Source organism: Tyto alba, unplaced genomic scaffold (assembly GCF_018691265.1).
Source record: "Tyto alba isolate M040663 unplaced genomic scaffold, T.alba_DEE_v4.0 Super-Scaffold_18, whole genome shotgun sequence".
Lineage (NCBI taxonomy): Eukaryota > Metazoa > Chordata > Aves > Strigiformes > Tytonidae > Tyto > Tyto alba.
The window spans coordinates 12,243,313-12,264,872 of record NW_024881280.1 but is presented as its reverse complement, the minus strand read 5'-3'; the positions used below and the strand labels follow the sequence as shown (position 1 = coordinate 12,264,872).

The 21,560-nt window shown below is 40.6% G+C and overlaps 1 protein-coding gene across 10 annotated transcripts in view; it reads left to right on the top strand.

Annotated features, from left to right (window-relative positions):
* The window catches only part of RAD51B (RAD51 paralog B), a 448,074-nt gene that overhangs the window by 262,020 nt on the left and 164,494 nt on the right, over positions 1-21,560 (top strand). For all 10 annotated transcript variants that reach the window (XR_004405956.2, XR_004405957.2, XM_042790959.1 and 7 more), the window contains one exon: positions 11,266-11,344. Coding sequence is in view for 6 of the 10 variants with exons in the window: in XM_042790959.1 (XP_042646893.1) it covers positions 11,266-11,344 (79 nt within the window). In the remaining 4 variants the exon portion in view is untranslated. Of the gene's footprint in view, positions 1-11,265; positions 11,345-21,560 lie in introns of those variants that run through there.

Here is a 21,560-nt window from a genome sequence, read left to right as displayed (position 1 = left end):
ATTGGAACTTGAAGTCGCCCAATGTTTGCCTGGACAGTGCAGTTCCCAGCCGCTGAAGTTACTGTTATGTTAGGGCACTCTGGGTTAGAGGGTTCAGGAGCCTGCACGCAGTCTGGGAGAGGACAGCTAAGGAAAAGCAGCATTTTGTTGGATTTGGCCTACTGCATTGAGGACAGACATTGCTTTGGAGCATATCAGGGCAGTTCACCGTGAAAAGTTTTGCTTCTGTTGTCTGTGACTGATACTCATTTGAGGTTTTGATGATTTCCTTCCACTAAAGTTACATTTACTCAGTCCAAGGATATTCAGAGATCCTCATTATAGTGTCTGAAGCTAAACCCATGTCCGAACAACAGTACATATTACATGCTGAGCTCTCTCACTTGAAATCCAATGTTTGGCACAATACAAGGACTGAAACAATTTGCAGACTGGTCATCTGTTGCTAGCAACTGCGTGGATAGGCACAGCCAAAACACGTGCCTTTGTTCTGGTTTTATGACAGGGGAAGAAATTGACCCCACTGGATGTCTGAGAAAACATATAGCAGAGCTGTTGCTTATTGATCCTTCTGCTGTACCCTCTGGGTAGGGGAGAGCAGGGTATTTCTGAAGCTGTGCCTACCTGGCAGAAAATTAGTACAGTGAAGTTGCTACAGATGTCTATCTCCATGCCTGATTTTGGACTGCAGCAAAGGAATGGTACTTCATTTTCATATAATTGCTTAATAAAACAGTGGCAAAGTTAGGAAGAAAACTCACCAGTCCTGATTCCCAGGTTCTGTCCTTATGCACTATGGAAAAGTACTTTATACATGTATTGTTCTTTAGAAGCAAGGTCTGAAGCCAGCCAGGTATAGCAGGGCTTGAGATTTGGAGAGTGTCCTCTTTCCTGGACTTGTCCACTCCCTTGTTTCTCCTCTATTCTTAAAAGACTCTTGGTTTTCATTTCTATCTCCTCCTTTTGTTTGTTTTCCTTCCATTTCTTTCCTTTGCAAGTATTGAATGTCTCCTCTGGGAGTAAGCCTAGCCACATGTGTGTGCAATGATGGTTTATTTTTATTGGAGTCATTGCCTGTGACTGTTATTCATTACTATAGGAAGAACTGCACTAACAAACTGCTTTGAGAGCTTTTTTTTTTTTTTTTTTTTCCCCTCTGTTGTAAAAAGTCCCATTTTGTCCCTAGCCATTCAGAGTATCTACTGCCATCATTAAGACATTGTGAGTTTGGAGCTCGGACACTGGTGCTCGTGAATGTCCCTGTTGCGTCTGGTGTTGCAAAGCAGAATCTCAGCTTCTCTCAGCTTCCTTGCATGTCGTCTCTTTAGGCCAGCTTTTCAAGCATCTGTCCACCTCTCTCTGATACCTGAGAAACTCAGTTGGCCTCTGCTTGGGGAAGAATTTGTGGTTGCATAAAGCTAGTGCAGTCACTGATTACTGTTATAGCCTTGTATGATAATAAAGGGTACAGCCAGAACACCAGCAAACAAGGCCTGCCTGGGATGAAATGGCTGATTCAGGAAAAGCAAGTCAAAAATAGTATAAAATACTTCTACCTCACTTGCACTTCTAGTCTTGACACTGGATAAGTAATCAGCAGCCTTATTTCCTTACTTTTATTCTCAAGTTACCACACATTATCACCGTGCGCAAGACCACCATCTCCCATCCTTAAGGTCATGTAAGGAATTCCTGGTACTTCTTTAAGATGAATCTGTAGCATAAATAATAAAATTATTGGTAGTTAAATTAGAGCATATGCTTAGCGTAAACATGTCAGAGCTTAGAGATGTAAGCAGCCTAAATAATCTCATATAAGAAATACAGCGATGTAAAATCAATGAATATTAATTAAGTACTTCTGAAGTCAGAGTGGACCACAGTGAGGAAAGGTGAGTGATCTGCCCAGGCTTACCCAGAAGAACATCGGACCTTACCCTAAAAGGTAACAGTAGGATACAAGAAACAGACAAGAAGTGATTTATCTGAAATTTGGCTAATATCACATAGGTTCCTGATTTCTGGGGACTTGTTTTAAATATTTCAGAATCTCTACTTCCCACTAGCACTGACTTTTATAATCAAAGGTAATTTGTCAGAATTTGACTGACAAGGTTTGATCTCTTTGATATTAATTTACAATTCTTAATATAAATGTCATGTTAATATTTCAGGATTGAGATTTATTTGAAAAGAAATCTTTATCCCATGCTGAATCCAACTCATATTTTCCCTCATACTTTTGAAGGCTTTCCCTTCATTAATTTTCTTACTCAGATCAGTGTCCTCTGTTGCTGTTTCCCCTGCAACACTGTCTTAAATGCATCTGCATTTCTCCCTCCTGCTTTTTCTTAGGATGAAAGACAGGGAGTTCTTGGCTTTGCAGTCTTAGCAATGTTGTTTAATATATGGAATTTGTATGCATTGCACTAAAAGAAAATAAACAGATGTGCTGCTACATTTCAGAGGGTGAGACAACAGCAGAATGGTCAACTGCTTTTTGAGTCTGTTCATTTTGCTGTTGTTTCCAGATGTGTGCTAATAGACATTTTTAGAATGTACACACAAACTCTGCCTGCTTGCCTATTTTTCTGCACTAATTGGTTTGGGTTTATGGAATGCCCCTCATAAAGTGTCTCTAGCTGCTATTGTTGCTTTTCTATAAAGTAGTAGAAAGGAAACCCGTTCCTAAACAGTTTCCTCTGGACAGGATTTTCTTGAGGGGGAAGGAGAGATACAATCCATTTAAATTGCTCTATAAAGAGTTTTATTGAGTTGCGGCCCATTAACCTGGCCTTGATGAAAGCCTTTTCAAAAAACTGGACTTCAGGGAACCACATCTCTTAGGTGCTGTGCATGGCACAAATGAAATGATAGTTTCCTGAGAAAATAATTTTAATCCAAATTGTGATTTTTTTTTTTTTTCATGTACAAAGGTACATCCACATCTCCCAGTACTGGGGCATGATTGTATCCCCACCTCATTGTTTGCTCTCTAGTGCTCAAGCCATCTTAAGCTTTCCCTGTGTCAATCCACCAAGTTTGTTTTTACTTGGTAAGAGAATATATGTGTGGGGTCTAGATGATTAGAGAGGCTGAAGGATGACTGCATATATCTCCTTTTCTCTCAACCTGTCTGTTTTTCCCCTTTATTCCCAGTCATTACACAGCCTGCCCATCCTGCAGCTTTTTCTACTGACAACAGGCATACAGGTGCAGACAGTACTGCTGGGTGGCCGAGCTTTCTCCTTCTTGAAAGGGGAAAAGCTGTGCGTAGAGAGCTTTTCCTTGCAATGGAGCTTGGAGGGAGATACAAAGCAGGGGATATTAATTTCTGTAAGAAAACACAAGTCCCTGATAAAGTCAAACAAACCCTACAGTGATTTGCTTGTGAAGGCAATGTGACTTGATAATGTCTTATTCAGATTTTGGTATTGATAACAGCTATACAATCTTCAGGAATGCATTAAATTTCTGAACTTCAATTTACCTGAATGCATAATGGGGTTATTTTTGCCTTACTCTTGTAAGGTCTTTTTAAAATCTACAGATAAAGTACCATATACAAGCATAATGTTATTCCAAGAATCATTTGTGGTGGGAGATCAGTAAATTTTTTATAGGTATATCCTGCAACCTTAGTAAATGATTGCAGGATACCTAAGCTGCATTTTTTTTTCACCAGAACTCTGGAAACGTTACTAGGGTCACTTTTTATTTCTGCAAGAAGGAACCATTACCTCCCAAGGTAAATCAAAACCTGTTGTGAGAGGGAAGCTTCAGAGAGCTCCCAGGTCTAACAAGCACTAGTGTTTGGTGAAGCATGGCACGAAGCACAACCAGTTTTTATCCATCCTTGTAAAGGATGCTTCAGTGTGAAGAGGGAGCAGGGGACAACTGGTGTACTGCTGTGTGAAGCCTTGATGCCACTCACTGTGGTGTTAGTGCCTCTTAGGGAACGCTTGGTTCTCTCCTCGGGCACCTTTCTGGTGGGCTGGAGGCAGCGTGACCTGTGGGACTGGGAAAGAGAGCTGGCCCTGGGAAATGGGTCACAGCTCCTGCTCAGAAGCAAACGACCTACAGAATAAGGACTGCCGCTTTCGTTTCTAGAATATATCAGATTCCTGCACATAGGGCTCAAGAAGAACCAGAAGGGAGGGCAGAAAAAAACAGTTATGAGGTCTGCTGGGATATCTGATGCAAAATCAACTTAGTTGTTTTCCTTACTGGCTTTTTCCTGGGCTCTGTTGCAGCTGAAAAAACAACCCTTCTAATCTACAATAAGAAGGGAAATTCTGGCGCAAAGATTGTCCACCCAGACAATTTGGCACAATTAGGGGAAAGATTTGTTTAGCTTAGCACTGATTTTACTAGTACATGAGTCTAACCGAACCTTGAGAGATAGTCTTTTGCCTGTTGAATGACATTGTCAGTGGTGTAAATTTTCTTCTCAGTTCTCAGCTATGCTCTTCCAAGTGAATGCATGTAACTGAAGATGACTTCTGAAATGCACCACCTATTAGCAACAGTTAGCAACAACTGTTTACTGCAAATAGACAATATGAATTAGCAAAAACTCCTAGCAAGCCAGTGCTGTTTCACTAAGGGCAGCAAGCACAGTGAGAGCCAGACTCACAGATCTCACATATTTGGTCAGTAGATCTGAATTCCAAAATACATATTGGCTGTAAATGTGGTTTTGTTATTCATTCAGTCCTTAGTGCACGTATACACATTTTGTCAGTACAAAAGATGAGATAAGGTAAATCTAGTAGAAAAGGAAATCTAAGGAAAAACTTAACACAGAACAAAACAAAACAAAAAATAATCTGTTCACTGATAAGAAGCAGCTGACATACTTTAAAAGAGGCTTCAAATGGTTTCAGTCATGTTCCTTAGTCATTGCTGAGAACCAATTTCTTGTAATAGTCTCAGTAAAATATGGGGAAGAAACTGGATGTCTTTCCAGTCTAAATGGAAATGATGTATTAATTGTTAATACAGCTGATTTTCTCAAATACTCCATTAAAATATCTTAGTCCATTACTTTTGTTAAAATCATTAGTTTTCCATTATGAAATTGTATTTTTTTTACCATGTGAGAGCTTATAGCTCAGTCAAAATCATCTTATAATTTCACTGTTTGTTAGTTTATCATCCCAGCATTTTGATAACTAATTAGATATAAGACTCTGTCCCCTTCATGTTCTTTACTTTTTTTTTGGCAGGACACTGGCTTGATTTCTGGTTATCAGACTACTTCTGAAAGTCCGTCCAATACATTTTCCAATTCATCACTTTCCATGATATTGGCAGGGGATATTGTCCCAATAATTAGTATTTTCTGCTGGGCTTCTGCAATCAATTTTTGTGATTCATCTCTTCCATAAAGGTTATAAACAATAAACTGTATTAATAAAAATGCTTTCCCTAATTAAAAAACAAACTTTAATGTACAATTTTGCTGCTGTCATCATCAATTCTCTCTAAGCCTTTTGTTTCTCAGCTGCTCTCCCTGTCTCCCATTTGTCTTCCTTTATCTAATCGAATGGCATCTATCCAGTTTCTATTCACTTTTCATCAAGGTGATATATCTCCTTTTCCATATTACCTTTGTGTTCTTAACATGCTTTATGGCAGAAATAATTTTTCAGTTGTTTAATGTTTATTCTACATTGTTGTCAAATAATAAATAAATATTACAAACCTCCTGACAAGGGCATATGATGCTAGAAAATAAATAAACTAAAATTTTACCATTTTGTAAAGTTAGGACTTTGCAAAACTTAAAATAGCTTTGATTTTTACTTCTCTCATCCATCTCTATCATTCGTACTTTAGTAGGGCAGCAGCGTAAGAATAACTGCATCTGGATTTTATATTCCATTCCAGAATCTCATGGATAGCATTCCAGAAGCATTGTGGATAGGATGAACTAGAAAGACTCCACACCATTTAATAATTTTTCCATGTCTGTTTTCTATTCAGTTAAAAAATATTTTTTGTAATGTAAATGCTTGTTAACTTCTTTAGACTATTATTTACCATTATTATTTTCTCATCTCAAAATGTATATTCCTTTTAGTGCAATTTTGACTGCACTGAAGTGTCAATAGGAAAACATTTCTGGTAAGGCCTGGATTTCATCTTTGATTCCTTAATTGAATACTACTTATCATAAAAGATGTGTCTTTCTCTTATCTGGTTAGGAAACAAAACAATAAATTCTTTTACAGACATCGAGACCATTAGTGGAGTTGTATTTTCCTTTTTTTTCCTGAAGCGAAAAAGTAACCGAGGAAATCTGTTATGTTGGACTGAAAATTTAGGTTTTTAATCTTAAGTTTGGGAAAGTAAGATTGTGGCAAGAGGTTTCTGTTTCAGCTTGTTAATAAGGAATTCTGATTCAGGTCCAGGTTCAGATAATAAACCTTTTCGTAATCTCTCTGGTTTTTGGCCAAGACTGATTTAGAATTGGAACAAGACATATAGTTAAATATATGTGAGTTTTGGGGATGCCTGCTCTGCCTGAGCTGTCTGCTTCTGAGTTATCCTGGAAGTCCCCTTGTGTTCTCCACATCCTCAAGTGGCTGCTTGGAATTTCAGGTAGAGGAGCAGGTGCTCCACAAGAGAGAGAGATGAGAAGACTTTAAATTATAAATTCTGTATCTGAAAACCAGCAACTTTTTCTTGGTTGATTAACCACAAAGATCCTTAGTTGCATATGGACCATCAAGGGACATTGTTAGTATGTATTGTTCCAACTCTCAGTTCCATCAGCATAAAAGATGAGTTGGCAGGGCTTCGTTGCTTCTCAGGATGCCCATAGGACTTGAGGAGTCTTCATAGGTCATGGAGTGCATCCCAGGCACTGTTTCATAGCCCTTTCATAAATATTTTAATCTGAATCCTAAAAGAAAATGTATTTTTTTTAGCTTTGCCTCTTTAACTCAAAGGCTCTTCCAGAATCTCACTTTACTGATGGTTATAAACTTTAAAATTTCCAGCCAAAATGTCTTCATGGCCTCACGTTTGTTCTTGTGCCAGTGTTGTCAGTTTGAGAAGCTCTTCTCTTTCTTCCTGCTCCATTCTCTGTTTCCCCTCTCCCCTTTCACTTGAACAAACAGACAACAATCAACCTTCATGTTTGCTATATTCATTGAGCTAAATTCTAGTGGCCTCTCAGATGAGCACTCCATTCTGTACACACAAGCACAGAAGCTTATCTGGGAAATGTTTTCTTTTCAATAACTGACTGTTTCCCCTTTTGTTTTACAGCTTCTGTGCTTATCCTTCTTTTCTTCATTATCAATTCTCATTTAGCTGTGTTAAAAGCTTTGCAGAGATCCAAATAGATGAGACCAAATTTATTTCAGATTTCTAAAATATTCAAAGGAGGATGTCAGATATGTCTGGCATGACATCCATGTTTCATTTTATCCCATTCTCCAAGTCTTTAGTTATTCTTCCCTTCAAAATTTCTTCTAAAGACCTGCATGGTACTGAAATTAGATTACACGCCTCAACTCACCATTTTAAATGGTTTTTTCTCTTCCCTTTGAGGACTATGTTTGCTGCTTCTCAGCTATGTTGCATCATCTTCAATTTCATAGATGTATGACAAATACTAGCTATCAGACCTAAATTCACATGCTGATTCTTACAGTGGTTTTTTTGATAGAGATTATCTATTTTCTACTGAATGCACTAAGCTCCTGGAATTTTCTTTCCACTCTGTTGTTATTTCTATATCTGTACGATACAGATAATTCCCATTATCTGCCTTTTCTTCTTTTTCATCATGGTCTTGCTTGTTGATAACTGATTATTTCTTCACTCATATCTAGAATATATAATCACTATCCTAATGTAATTTCATTATAACTCTAATTTTTATTTCCTTTTTCATATTGTTAATAATCTCTCCAGGATCAACATTACGTTGATTTTTGGTAATCCTCAATTTATACTTCCACTTCTTGGCCTCCAAAACATAACCTTCTTTTTTTGATATGTATTTCCTTCTATGTTTTACAAGTTCCTTGTGTATGCATAGGAACCTACTCAGTGTTCACTGTTTCAACTACAGCATGGTTTGCAATGATCTTTTATAGTTTTTTCTCTTTGGTTGAAACACAAATCTAAATACATACTTATTTAAAAAAAAAAAAAAAGTGATGTTAGTGTAAAGTTTGGTGTTACAAAAAAAAAAAAAATCTATGTACTGTATTTGGCTGTGAAACACACAATCATACTTTAAAGGTTATTTTTCTCAGTAAGCAAACATTCAGAATAAAACAATACCTTTGAATATTCTGAGCTGTTGGCATTTCACTAAAAATGAAGCTAATTCTAAGCCTCATATGTAACTATGCAGCAGCAGCCTTTCAGAGGGGCCCTGTGATGTGCTGCTGAAAGGTTGTGATTTATTATATTTTTTCATTTCTATACTTAGTTATACACATATTGTAACTGCATAAAAATGCAGTAACAGAATGTACATAGGGTTATTTGAATGTCTATCCGTTTGCACGTACAACTGTGCCTAGTGCACATGCATATGTAGGTTAGTATTTATGTGCATAGTACTGCAGAGAATGCCAAAAATTTGACCTTAGACATCAGATTTGTAACTGTTTCACTTTGGGCCTTTCCGATTAAACATCCAGCTGTTGTGGGAGACTGCAGCTGAACATTTGCAGAGTTTTTCCACCCCATCCTCTCCCTGATGTTCTCAGAGCTGAGGGGGTGTGGGAAGCACCAGGAGACACTCTGTGTTCTTCCTGGCAGGGTCCCCCTCCTGCCGCGTCAGTGGGAAGTGCTGGCTCTGGGGATAACGACGGGGAAGGGAATTCGGGTTTTATCAAGGTGCGTCACGGGTGCGGGATGTGACGTGCCCCTCCTTTCTCCAGAAGTTCATTCCAGAGAGTACGGTAATTAACATGGAAGAGGGGAAAGTGCTGCCACAGCAGTTTTCCTACTTGGACTAGTTCACAAAGGTTGTATCGCATCCTGGGGTGGTTTTGCCAGCTTCATATGACTGAAAGGAAAACATTGACATTTGGACTGGTCTGATGTTCTCCAGCTGTATTTGTGGTCTTCATGTGCCTGCCTTTATTTTTTGCTGTCTGAAGAAGGGAGACTATGTTTGGTTTAAATTCTGAAAACCATAAAGACATTAGCTAGCTGTGGGTAATAATGGTTATGTTTGAAGCACCAGATATGAGGATTTTGTTTCTTCAGGCTGTATCAGAATCAGATGAGAAAGAGTTGCAGGACCTCTAAGCTTGATCATGTCTGCAGATCACATACAAATTCAAATGAAACCTACCTACTATACAGACATCCTTAGCATTTAAATTGCTATAGGAAAGTCACACAAGCCTTGATTCTGCAGCAGAATTTGCTGCCAAAACATCTGGTTATGTAAGGACACCGCAGAGCTCAAACTTCTGGTGCTTGATATTATTCATCTTACACTTAGGAATGAATATTCCAGTCCTGTGTGTCTATTGAATTGATTCAATGCTGTCTGACTTTTCAGTGACATGTGAGCAGTTTCGGTGAGCATTAACTTCTTTGTTTTTCTGTAGTCTCTCCTGGCTTTTAGAAAACCTGCTCACTGTTTCCCTGCTGATCATTAGGCACCACCAACTGAAATTCATATTCAGTGACCCTTACAAGTGCTTGAATGTTTGGCAAAATTAGGGCATGACCTTTGGAAACAATGCGGGTTTTTTACTCTGTTTGAAATCAGCACGATCTGTCGTGCCTCACACCTCTAAAAATAAGGTTGTTACTGTCTGTAGTTCTAAGAAATTCTGTATTTGGCTGTATCTGACAGAGAGCTGCCTGTCTCGGGCTGCGAGGGTGTAGTGTCTGTCAGGGCTTTGGAAACGAGGCACCGAGGTGCGTGGTGGTTCCACAGCGTGCCGCTGCTCGGCCGGCCTCACGCACGCCCGGGGTGGGTGAAATCAGGGCGCTGAAGGAGAGGACGTCGGCGGGGCGGCTCTGCGTCCCGGGCGGTCAGGGCTCGGGCTCTGCGATGCTGCTCTGCCTGGAGCAGGCCTCGGCAGAGCAGCGGCGCGGGCCGAGGGGGACCGCCTGCCCAAACCCTGGCCTCAGGGCCCGGGAGGGTGGGAAGGCTCGTCCAGAGTGCATGGCCGCCGCCAGGAGGGCTGGTTTCCAGTTTCTGGCCTTTTCTAGCTGTTGAAGAGGTAAGCAGAGAAACGCGTTTCAGCTTTGTTCAGCAGCACGCTCTCTGCTTCAGCCACTGCTGTCGGTGTCTTCTCCAGGGCCCACATGGGGACCATTAGACCAGTGCTGGTGCTGATTACTGTCTTACTAAATTTATCATTAAAATGTCACTTTCATGTAGGTGGCAGAATGGAGGTTATTTTGAAGCAAGCTGTGAGGGAGCAGTCCTCAGCAATGAGAAAAATTCATGCAATAAAGCCTGGCACATTTCTGTGAGCTTGCCACTGTGGGTTCCATGTCCATTACCCTGCCAACAAGCCCATTTCTTTGTCTCCAGAGCTTTGCAGCAGCTGATCTTCCACAGAGGATGGTTTCTCCGTAGTGGAGCCAGTGAGCTTGGGATCTTTCTGGCCTGACCATGGAGAGCCAGCACACACAAATACCGAGCAAAATTCGGTTGCACTATACACCCTGAGGGAAGTCCAGATCCTATTTTAATACTCCAAGGACAAGATCCTTGAATAAAGCTTGACTCAGTCATTACCCCTTTTGCAAAAAAGGACATCCAGATACTTGCAACAGCATGTTACTGTCCCTGGTGTGGTGACCCATGGGTGGACCACACAGATTCCAGGGGCCAGAGGAAGAAAACGAGTGGAGTTCTCAGAGAAGCCAAGGGGGCACATCTGTGGAATGGCAAATGGCAATTAAAATTGCATTACACAGTGGCAGTTGCAGTTTTGCTCAAAATTGTCTCTATCTGAGTGCAACTGCCTGAACCAGCAGGAATGATTAAGCTTAACAGGATGCCAATAAGACAAGCAAAACTTGCTGCTTTCATGATGGTGTTTTTTTAGGACCTGTGAATCCTTTTAAAATTGCAGCATGCATATGAGAAGACCTCAGCTGCTTAGAAATGACAGGGCTGGATCAATAACTACATTGTTATTTCTCCAGTATGCTTTACCACTTCTGGAAGTTAAATCCAGTGAGATTATTCTACAGATTTGAGCTCTGATGAGTATGTTACCAAGATGTGCACTTATATATTACTTGTTTGTTTTCCAGCTCCTGGTGGCTAAATCCCCTGTTGCTCCGTTCTCCTCTTTTTTCTACACCATTGAGAAATCAGGCTTGGTTCTTCAAGGTAAGACCAGAGCATTGTCTGTTTTGCCTTTTCAATTGTATTTTAAGCAGGTTGAATGTAGATAACAGCAACTATTGTTGTAAATGGTGTTGTTTATATCTAATTAAAAACCCACACATTTAAACAGTCTGGTTGGCAAGGGCAGCCTTCTGCTGTGTTCACTGTTTTGTCTTGGATTATACAAAATTAGTTGTTGCATATTCCCATGGATCTAAGAATGGGCCCTGAAATTAATAATCAAGGCTCCCTGTTTTCCTTCAAGGTAAAGTAAAATGGTTCTGGCAACACTGCTCCTATGGGATAAGTTTCTCCAGGAGAAACATAACCATCTATCATTAATAACCTGCTCTAATAAATGGTTCTTCTTTAGCAAATGGCTCGACATCAGTAAAAATACAGGAAATTAATACCTGTTCTTTATTTTTGTGATCATTTTAATGCTAATGCCCCATGGTCTTAAATAATCCTCAGATTCTCTAGGATATGAGGTAGTGTGCTGAAAAGCTGGATATTACTACCATCAGGGCAGGGAACTAGGGTTCCTGTGGCCATGTCCTAAATTACGTATTTTCAGACTACAGCAAAAAGGGAAGTTCAGCTCTTCCCTTCTTCTCCCCATTTATCCCAATAAATCTTCCTTTAATGTCTTTACTTTTAGACGGACACTCATAGATCAATTCTGTTGAGTTGTTGTCTGTTGATGTGCATCCTGACTCCTAATTGCTGCATCAGTTTAGCAGACTAAATAAAAATAGTCAGTGCCTGTCACTTTTTGTTCAGAGGGTACACTCTGATATGTAGCCATGACATTAAGAAAAGTGAGTGTCACTGTTTCTCAGGCTCCAGTGGTTGAGAATCACTGATCTCATAAAGCACTACGAATATTTTAAGGTATGTGAACACTTCTCTTCCTTCTGATTGCCCATTTCTCACCTTCAAACAATCTGTACAAGACCCATGACATATTTACGTTTACTAATGACTGAATATGCTTACATCTCTGGTGATACATAATGTAGGAAAAGAAAAGAAACAAAATGTTTCATGGTGCATTTTTGCTTCCATTTGATACATCTACATAATAATAACAATATGGGGTCCATCTGGTGTTTCCTAAGCCTTTGGATACTATACCCACTGTACTCGTAGATGGCATTTTGGGAATTTGATCTGCTTTATTTGGTACCAGCAATTTTAAAAAGGCTACAGGAACTAGAATCAATCTTCATTAGTTTAAACTGAGATGGCTTGCAAGAGTTGGTCTAGACATGTTTTGGTTCAGTATAGGGCAGAAGACAAGTTTCTATCTCGAATATCTTCTGAGTTGCAGAAGTGTTTCTGGCCATTATAAAAAAAGGCAGACAGTTTCCTGCTTTGTCCTCAGGCATTAATGTGGTGAAACTTTGGGAAAGAAAGATTTCCCATGTCAGAAATGGGGAGCATTTGTTCAGAGCAGATCTTTATTTGTTTCAGTTCTTTTCTGTGAGCCAGGAATACAGCTTTCCAAGGACTGAACCCTACCTTTAAAGAACAAATGGGCCTGGTAACACATAATGACGATGGAGCAAGACTCTCTGATAGAAGGATAGCACTGTATTAGGAGTAAGGCAATTGCTCTTTTCCCTGTACCTGTGTGTTTGTGGGGTGCACATTTAAAACATCATTCAGCATTTTTCTAAAAATAGGTGAGACACCAGTTTGGATTTCTCTAAGTAAATGCTGTCATGATATCGGTCATGCTTTGTGCATTTTGGAAGACAGCTTGAAGCTCTTCTTTGTGTGATCCTTTTCTTACTTTCTAACTACACCATTATGTTTACATTTTAGATATTTTTCTCCAAGGTGGGTAGTAAGGAAGGGCATGGTTCCCCTGATAATGTGCCCCAGACTATATTACAGAGACTTTTAAGCATTTACATGCGAGCCATCTCACGGAGTTGTACAAAGTAAATACTGCATGTTCTCATCCCACATTTCAATGATCATTATTTCTGTGGAAAGAGGAAGTTGAGCAAATCACCTGGAAGTGGCTGTTTCAGATAAGATGCAGAAAGTGGCATCAGGCTGCCTCATGCAAGAGAGGCTAGAGTTTTTATGAGCTGTAGCTGCTGCTTCTTTCCAAAGGGAAGCTGCATGCAAGGTAAGATGTCAGTAAGGCAACTGTCCATGGGTCAGCCAGCAAGGGAGTGTCCCTGCATTGCTGCTCGAGGGACATCGTGTAGTGCTAACAAGTGGAATCCGTCCCACAGCCTGATTGCAAAGGCAGCTTTCCCATTCAGGCTTTGTTGTTTAATTCGGTTGGTGTCAGGAGGTGAGCACATTCAGGGTGGCTGATGGGAACAAGCGGATGGGTGTGGGAACTGGCGAGAAGCAGCAGCTGGCTGAAGTGCCCAGGATTCTTTCATTTTACTCAGGGGGTCCCATCCTGGGACCATTAACCAATAGGCCATAAACAAATTGATATCGGAAAATGTGGCTGGAAACTCCTTGATTAGCGAGGGTGAATGGGGAATGAAAGACAAAGTGAAAGTGTGATTTAACAGTTCCACAAGCAATTTCCATTGCCACCTCTGAGGGATTAGGATGTGTGGAATAGGCTAAAAATGAGGAGGAGCTCCCCCCCTTTTGTTCTGCAGGCTGGAGGATAATAAAACGGCAGGAGAGGCAGTGCGGCTAGTTAGGGATTTCACAGGCTGCTATTTGATGCAGTTTAAGGAGCCCTTCTGCTATTGTTGCACTTAAAATGGGAAGCGGAACTGTTCTCCATTCGCAAAAATCTCCAGCGTCCTCAGGAAGAGGGCCGAGAGCAAAAGGCTATTAAGATGGTAATGCTGCCCCATTTGGAGGAGTGTATCAAAATCCTCTTTGTCAATGTAAATCGCTGCTCTGTTTCCCTGGTATCTTTGCATCTCATGGCCTCAGTGCAAGCACAGAAGTGTTCAGAGGAGACCCTAGTGAAGGCAGAACTGCTTCTCTTTTATTGTCAGAGAAGAGCTCCAGGCTGTCCAAGGGTACCATAGAGAAAAATTCTTTGCTTTTATAAACTTGAAATGTTCAGATGAAAGAAATCTATTTATTCACTCATTCTTTTATTTCCACTTGCAGATTAGAAAAATTAATTTTGATGATTGGAAAGTAAGATTGGCCAGTTGGAGATTTATCAAGGAAAGTCAGCTTTCAGTCTCCTTTCATGGCTTCAGTACGCTCTGTGCTGTAGAGGGGCTGGAGAGCACCCCCCCAGAAAAACACAGTTGCCTTTACATTGCAGTGCAATGTCATGGAATGTACTGCCATGCTGCACAGTGTGACTCTGATGAACCTGAATTGTGAATTCAAAATCCAGTCTGACGGCAGACCTCAATTTTGTAGAGATCTTAAACAGAGGTGCAGAAGCCTGGATCTAAGCACTGCAAAATATTGGAAGTTTTACTGTCTGCTTGTGTATTTTGTTTAAGGACTTGCTGTTGCTTCCCTAATTCACTATACTAGTTAAAGTGATACTGTTAAAAAGAAGAGTAACATTAAAAAAGCTCCAGATCTACTTGATTAGGGGTGCAAGTCATAAGATGATTTTTCTCATTGACAGTGATATAATTTCTGGTTTGGATTGGAAATCATTATCTGGTAATTTTTTACCTGCTGTATCAGTCAGAATAGATTTGGGGATGTTCTTGCCGAGTTGTAGTCTCATTGAAGCTGAAGGTAGCACATACTGGGTTAGGTCAGCTGAACAAGAAGATGACACTTACCCACGCACACACATATACAAAACCAAGATAGGCTCAATAAACTGGTGCCAGTTTTAAACTGTAGTCTTTGGATGATTGTCTGAGTCTGCTTTTAGAAGCAGCAGCATTCTGGGGCACAAACACAAGCTAGCAACAGAGCCTAGCTATTAGCAACTGATAGAAGCAAGTCTTGCTCCATCTCACCTAAGTAAATATCCTCTGTTACCAAGAGGATGGTGCTGCAAAAGAAGACAGGGAACATGGAGGCTGGTTGCCAACGGGAAAGTCTGTTGGGACTATTCACTGAATACTTTAACCAAGTGATGAATGTTGCTCTTCACTGGAAGAGCTCAGAAGCACTGAAAGAATAAGGCAAATACTACTAGTGAGCTAGGACTTGCTTTTGAGTAATGATTTATTTTCAGTTTCATAGAGTTTAAAGATGGGTGGAATCAGTTAATTCAAACTGACCTCCCATATATCATACATGTTTCCTTCAGGTACTTGATAACTTCCGTTACACTGAATCATGTCTTCTAGAAAGGCATTCACTTTATTTGAAGACATAAAGAAATGTGAGTTCTTGGTTTGCCTTGGTGTTCAAGTTTTAGCTACCTTGCTTCTAAATACTTGTTCTGTATTTCAGCTTAGAATCTGCCTGCCTTCAGCTTTTGGCCTCAGTTCTTCTTATGACCTTCAGTACTAAATAATGCACTGTTGCTGTTAAATGGTTGCTGTTTTGCATGAGTGTACTTGACATTAAGATTTATCCTGCTATGTTTTATTCTTCCTTTTGAAAGAAAGTTATAACTATCTGCAAATGTAACCTCAAAACTTTTGTGCCTCATGTTGACTGGCTCCCCTCACTACTCAAAGAAAGTACAGAATACCTTCTATTGCTAAAGGGAAGAGTTTGATTTTTGTGCCAGCAAGACTGGATGATTAGGTAATAGATTAATGCACCCTTTCTCCCACCCTCCTTTCCACTGCACATGTGTCTGGGTGTGCACAACCACGCTCACCTTGCCTGCAATGTTTTATTGGGCAGGTAACTTCTGATAAGTAGAAACAAAAGATATGTGGCACCTAGGAGAGTGTCTTAAGTTTTAAGTTTCACAGTACTAAGAGTGATAATATCTAAGAACAGCTAAATCTAGGGAAACCTTGGTATGTTATGTTTCATCACATTTGTGACAAATGAAAGAGGCTCATTTTGATCTCAAAACAGCACAGGGTCTGGGTTTGTAGTGCAGCATGACAAACCATCTCCAAAGTGTTATAACTAATTTATATGGCTGAAGCAATTGAAAAGTGCCTCATTTTATTTTGTAAAGAAGTAAGTAGTGTGAGGGAGAAAGGAAATTCTGAAAGAAAGGGCAGCATTATTTGTATTGTATTGGGTGAGTTTGAACAGTGAGAGCCAATGATTTACTGCATCAAAAGCTTTTATTCAATTGAAGAACTGTAACTATAAAGTAACCTTTGTCTGGAGCAACATGGATATAATCTATAAAATGAAGCAGGGTTGTAGTTGATGTGTGAATGGATGGAAGACAGATTAATGGGAATAAGGTTGTGCATTGCTATTGAGATGGTAACAGATTTGCTGTGCCACTGGTGATTTCCGGTCCTATTGGAGGGATAAAGATGAACCGATCATTGTTAGGATCTCTGTGGGGTGGAACAATTTTGCTGTATTCCCCACAGGACGCTGAAAGCCTCATGCTATTTCTAACAGGTTCGTAATAATGAAAGCAAAAAGCACGATTGGTTTGTAGGCTAGGTCTATCCTGGCAGTAAGGAATGTGAAAAAAATAAGACTCCCACCATCCCAATGCCAGCAAAATCACCCATACAGATGTAGCTGACATCAACAAAAATGTCCTTTTGTTCGGCCAGCTCATGGTATTTTGGGGAATGGATTACTAAATCTGACCCAGGAACAGCACTGCCTTGGGTGAGGGTGTCCTCATTAGGTGGCTTTGTGAGAATCACTCTCCTGCTCTGCAGCAGGGTAGGCAAAGCCTTGCTGGAGTAGCCAAACTCCATGTCTGTCAAGTGAAGGAGTCCAGAGGAACAAAGCACAGATGCAAAACCAATTAAAAATGGTAATGAAGAGAGGTGGAGGGAAAATACTTTAATTGTGAAGGAAGACTAGAGGCATCTTAGGTTTAGATCCAGTGGAAACAAAATAAATTCTGTCATTTCAATAAAATGAAATGCTTCTGTCTGCAAACATGATCTTTCTAGTGGCATAGTAGATAGACAACAGATGGGTAAAGTTTCTGGCCATACTTTTTGCTGTGGACTTAACTTGCAGGAGAATATTATGCTGGATAAATCCAGTTTAGCACAAAGTATTGAATTATCTGTTTATTTCTGAACACATACATAAAAACACTGAAGATATAGTACTGCTTTCTTGCACCGAAAGCCAAACGTGTCCCTAAATGCTTTGCTAGATTGCAACTCAAGTGTCAGCATTTATTTTTTCTTAAGTTTTACCAAATGTAATATGAAAAAGCCTTAGTGCAAGCAGTGTGCCACATTTGTTCCCATTTACACAAGAGTGAATCAATATTCTTTTTTTTTAAATCCACTGTTGTTAAAACAATAAGCTGAAGAGTATAAGTCTCTGTTTGCAAAGATGTTCCCCTCTTTTCAAGGCTGGCATAGGCTTCCTCAGACAAAATGGTCTCACTTCAGAGAAATCTTCTCCTTACCAGTCTCATTGTAATGAATTCCTGATCAAAGTGGGCTGCTCCCTTGTGTTTTCAGCACAGTGCTAAAGCAAATGGCCTTTTTTCCAAAAGGCTTTTATCATAAGGAGTGAAGTTGTCTGTTGATTAGAGGTAGTATCTGTGATTTGTGACAGTACGTTGTTCTGGGAACTGAACGTTATCATTGAAGACCAAAACTCTACTCGTAATTGCCTGGATTTAATGTAGAAGATGTTACATCTTTCAAGCTACAGATTTGTAGAATAAGGTCAAATGTACCTAAAATGGACTTGATGTTCTTAAGTGAACACATTCATGAGTAGGAAGCCAAAAAAATGTCCAAAAACATGGTTTTCAGCCAGAGTAAAGTCTCATGCTTTTGTGTGCAGCTTGCGAAAGTAAAAGGCAGTTAAGTCTCACTGTGATTTTTCCCTTTCTCACACAGGCACGACTAGGTTTCTTTTGCTATCCTCAAAGATTATGTCTGTTCCGGCTTCATGACTACCGTGTTTGGTGAAGCCATCACTACTGTCACTTTATCTTGTAAAACAACAGTTAGCAATAGAGGACTGTGACCCAAACGACTTAACCTTGCTAGTAGGTGCAACTCTGCTTTAGCTATAGGACTCGTAAGTATTCTCCATGTTAGAATCTTGTAAAATCTCTGAGCGTACAGCCTCGTTGCCAAAAAGAAATGCTGGATGCTTTATTGTTCCCTGTGCTGGGGAGAGGAGAGTGGTGCGGATATTCAACAGTTAGCTACAGTCTAAGCCTGGAAGTCTCCAGGGTGCAATCCTGTGTAGATAGGCACATTTGAACAGCACTTCATCTAAACTAGAAAACTTTTCCTGAAGGCGGGGCTTATTAGCACAGGGATAACCTTTGCAAAAAGGGTTCCTGCTGTGTTGTCCCCAGTGCTGTTTCTCTTTGAAACTTACACTATGTTTTCAGAATTAACACACCTAGAACAACCTCAGGTATCTCTACATCTGATGTGTAGACTTGCCCTGTCTTTAAAACTGGACTAAGCACAAATTTCAATTCTTATCATATACACTGAAATCTTTCTTGATAAGATTGAACAGGAATATATAGCACTTTCATAGAAACAGACACACATGCTATAAACCCCCCCAGCAAACAGGTTTTTACTTCAGAAGGTTCTTCTCATTACAGTCGTTCCTTAAAATGAATAACACTGAGCTGTGTTTTCTGTAATCTTCATTTGAACTTCTTAATGTAGTGTTAATGATTGTTGTAGCACTTCTCCTCATTGTTTATGTTGTAATGAAGCCAGAATCTGGTCCTTTGTCATTCAGTTCTATGAAGACCCCTGAAAAATTTGTGAGATTAAATTTCAGGGCTGGATTGAGTTAACCAAAGGTTACAGAGATGAGAGGCAAGAAGTATAGTCAGCAGTTTGTTAGAGCATGATGTATCAGCCCCGGTTGTTTCTTGGTTTGCCACCTGAATAACCCGAGAGTGTCTGCCTTAGGGCTCAGCTGAGGCAGGCAGCGCGTCTGTGACTGGATGGGCGAGGAGAAGCACAGGCAGATCATGCTACAATTAACAGTTCAGCAAGAGATGTTGTTGCTCAAAAGATTTCACTTTATTGTCCACTGAATCTCATTTTCACTTAAACTTCCTGGCTTCTCCATCACAGCAACAGTCTCCCATATATTCCAATGCCCTGTGAAGGTGCACTCTCCAGAAACAGCAGCTGAGAAGTGAAGAGTGATTTTTATAGAAAATGTTGTGGGACTATTAGAGTGCTATCAAGCAGTCTGCAATAGGGTGATTTCTCAGAGTGCTCTGTGCTGTTGTGGAGACCTCAGCTGGGATGTGCCTTACTACAGAGTGAATAAGCTTTGAATGGCAGGCTGATCTCCTGAGTCATCAACACCAAGCACTGCACTCCTGAAGATGTTCTGAATAAGCTTAGGGATGAGATTCTTTTGCTTAGTAGCATATAGAAAACATCACATTCCTCCATCAGGCTGCTTGTGTTTGATGAAGGACTTCAGTCTTGAGGCATGTCAGGGGGGAACTGCACACTACACCTTTTAATTTCTTCATGCTGTATTTGTGCTGTGAGTGAATTACCCAGAAGAAGGTATTGGGCAGCCAGGCACACAGATTGCAGCTGCGAGTCTATAGACTGTATCCTGTCTGCTGTGGCCATTTGCTGAAGTTCACAGAGGAGCAGAACATCCTGTTTGCTTAGTTTTCTTTTGTCTGCCCCGTACCAGCACAGGGAGAATATTCCTATATATCTTTTCTTTTCTGCTCTGAAATTGGATCACAGTACTCATGATTGTGTTCAATAGCTGGAAATGCTGAGGATATCCGATTGCTGAGGTCTCTTATTTTAAACACCACATGCCAGGAAAAGTATGTGGGATCCCACCAGCTTAGCTCTGGAGGGTGCAGGATGCATCAACAGGAAAACCAAACAAAACATGAAGTGAAATTCATTTGAAAAGGGAAGGGACTCATATACCACCCATCAGCAGTGTTTAAACTCTTCGTATCCACACAATAGGCCTTTTATTTTCTTTCAGTTCTTCTCAATATGCAAACTATCTTAAATTGATTTTTAGAGCTGCAGCTGTCACTGAAGTCAGTGGGAGCTGTAGGTGCTTGTTACCTTTGAAACTCAAGCCAATGTGTTCTAATGTGGTAGCAAAAGCCAAAACCGCTAAATTAGGGTGGTTAAAGCATAACTCTGATAGCTCTGTAATGTGATCCCAGCCACCTTCGTATTTGATACAGAGGCAGGGCCTCATGCTGTGCACACCAGAGCTCAAAGGTATGTTCTTTCGTCTTTGCCTTTCAGCCCTCCTTCCCCTACAACTTTGTGGCCTTGCTTCACCACCACAGCCCTTCCAGCTGAGTAATACTGAATGGCACTCTATTGGAGTTTAACAGGGCTAACTTTTATTCATCTAGAATACTTTATTTTCCTTGAGAAACAGGTTTGCTCCCTCCTTTTCTCTCAAATGTGCATTAGGTTGGACTGGGGAATGAGTGGTTACACAACAGTCCCGTAGCCTCCCATCTACTGTAGCAGCAGCGTGGATAAGCAGCCACCTGAAGCACTGTTTGATTTTCACTTGGAAGATTTGCTGGGCCCTAGGAAGGGTTCCTAAGCAGTGGCCAGAAGTCAGAGCAACTCCTGATTTCTCCAGTGTAGAACGAATTAAATTCCATTGTTATGTCTGAACATGAGGCGAGAAAGGCATCCCTCCAGCTGGTCCCAGCTGTCTGGGCTTAGGAAGGATACTGCTTGCTCCCATGTCACTCAAGGGCACAGGAAACTTCAGCACACAAACCGAATCTGCAAACTGGGGTCCTCTTCTGGCAGAGGGAGTAAATGAGCTGGCCCACCTGAGGGCTGCAGCTGACAGCGTGGTGCTAATTGAGGCTGACTTGCCTCACGCTCTGTTTAAGTGTCTTTTGTGGACAGATCTTTGCAGAAAAAGAGCCTTGGCTGAGGATGAAGCTGTCTGCCCCACTTTGCTCCCCTTCCCAGTCATCACTGGAACAACCGTGTCCACCAGCACCTGTTTTCAGTGTAGCTTCTTGACTATGCCTAGGTTGATGGTCCAAAGAAGACTACACAATTGTCATTAAATTTGTTCACCCATCCTTCCCATAGTGTGAAAAGTGAGTGATAATTTAGTAACTTGTCCAGAACAATTACTTGTCCCAGCAAAATAGAAGTCTGCAGGAATGCGCAAGTGATAAGTCTGTGGTAAATCGGGTTTG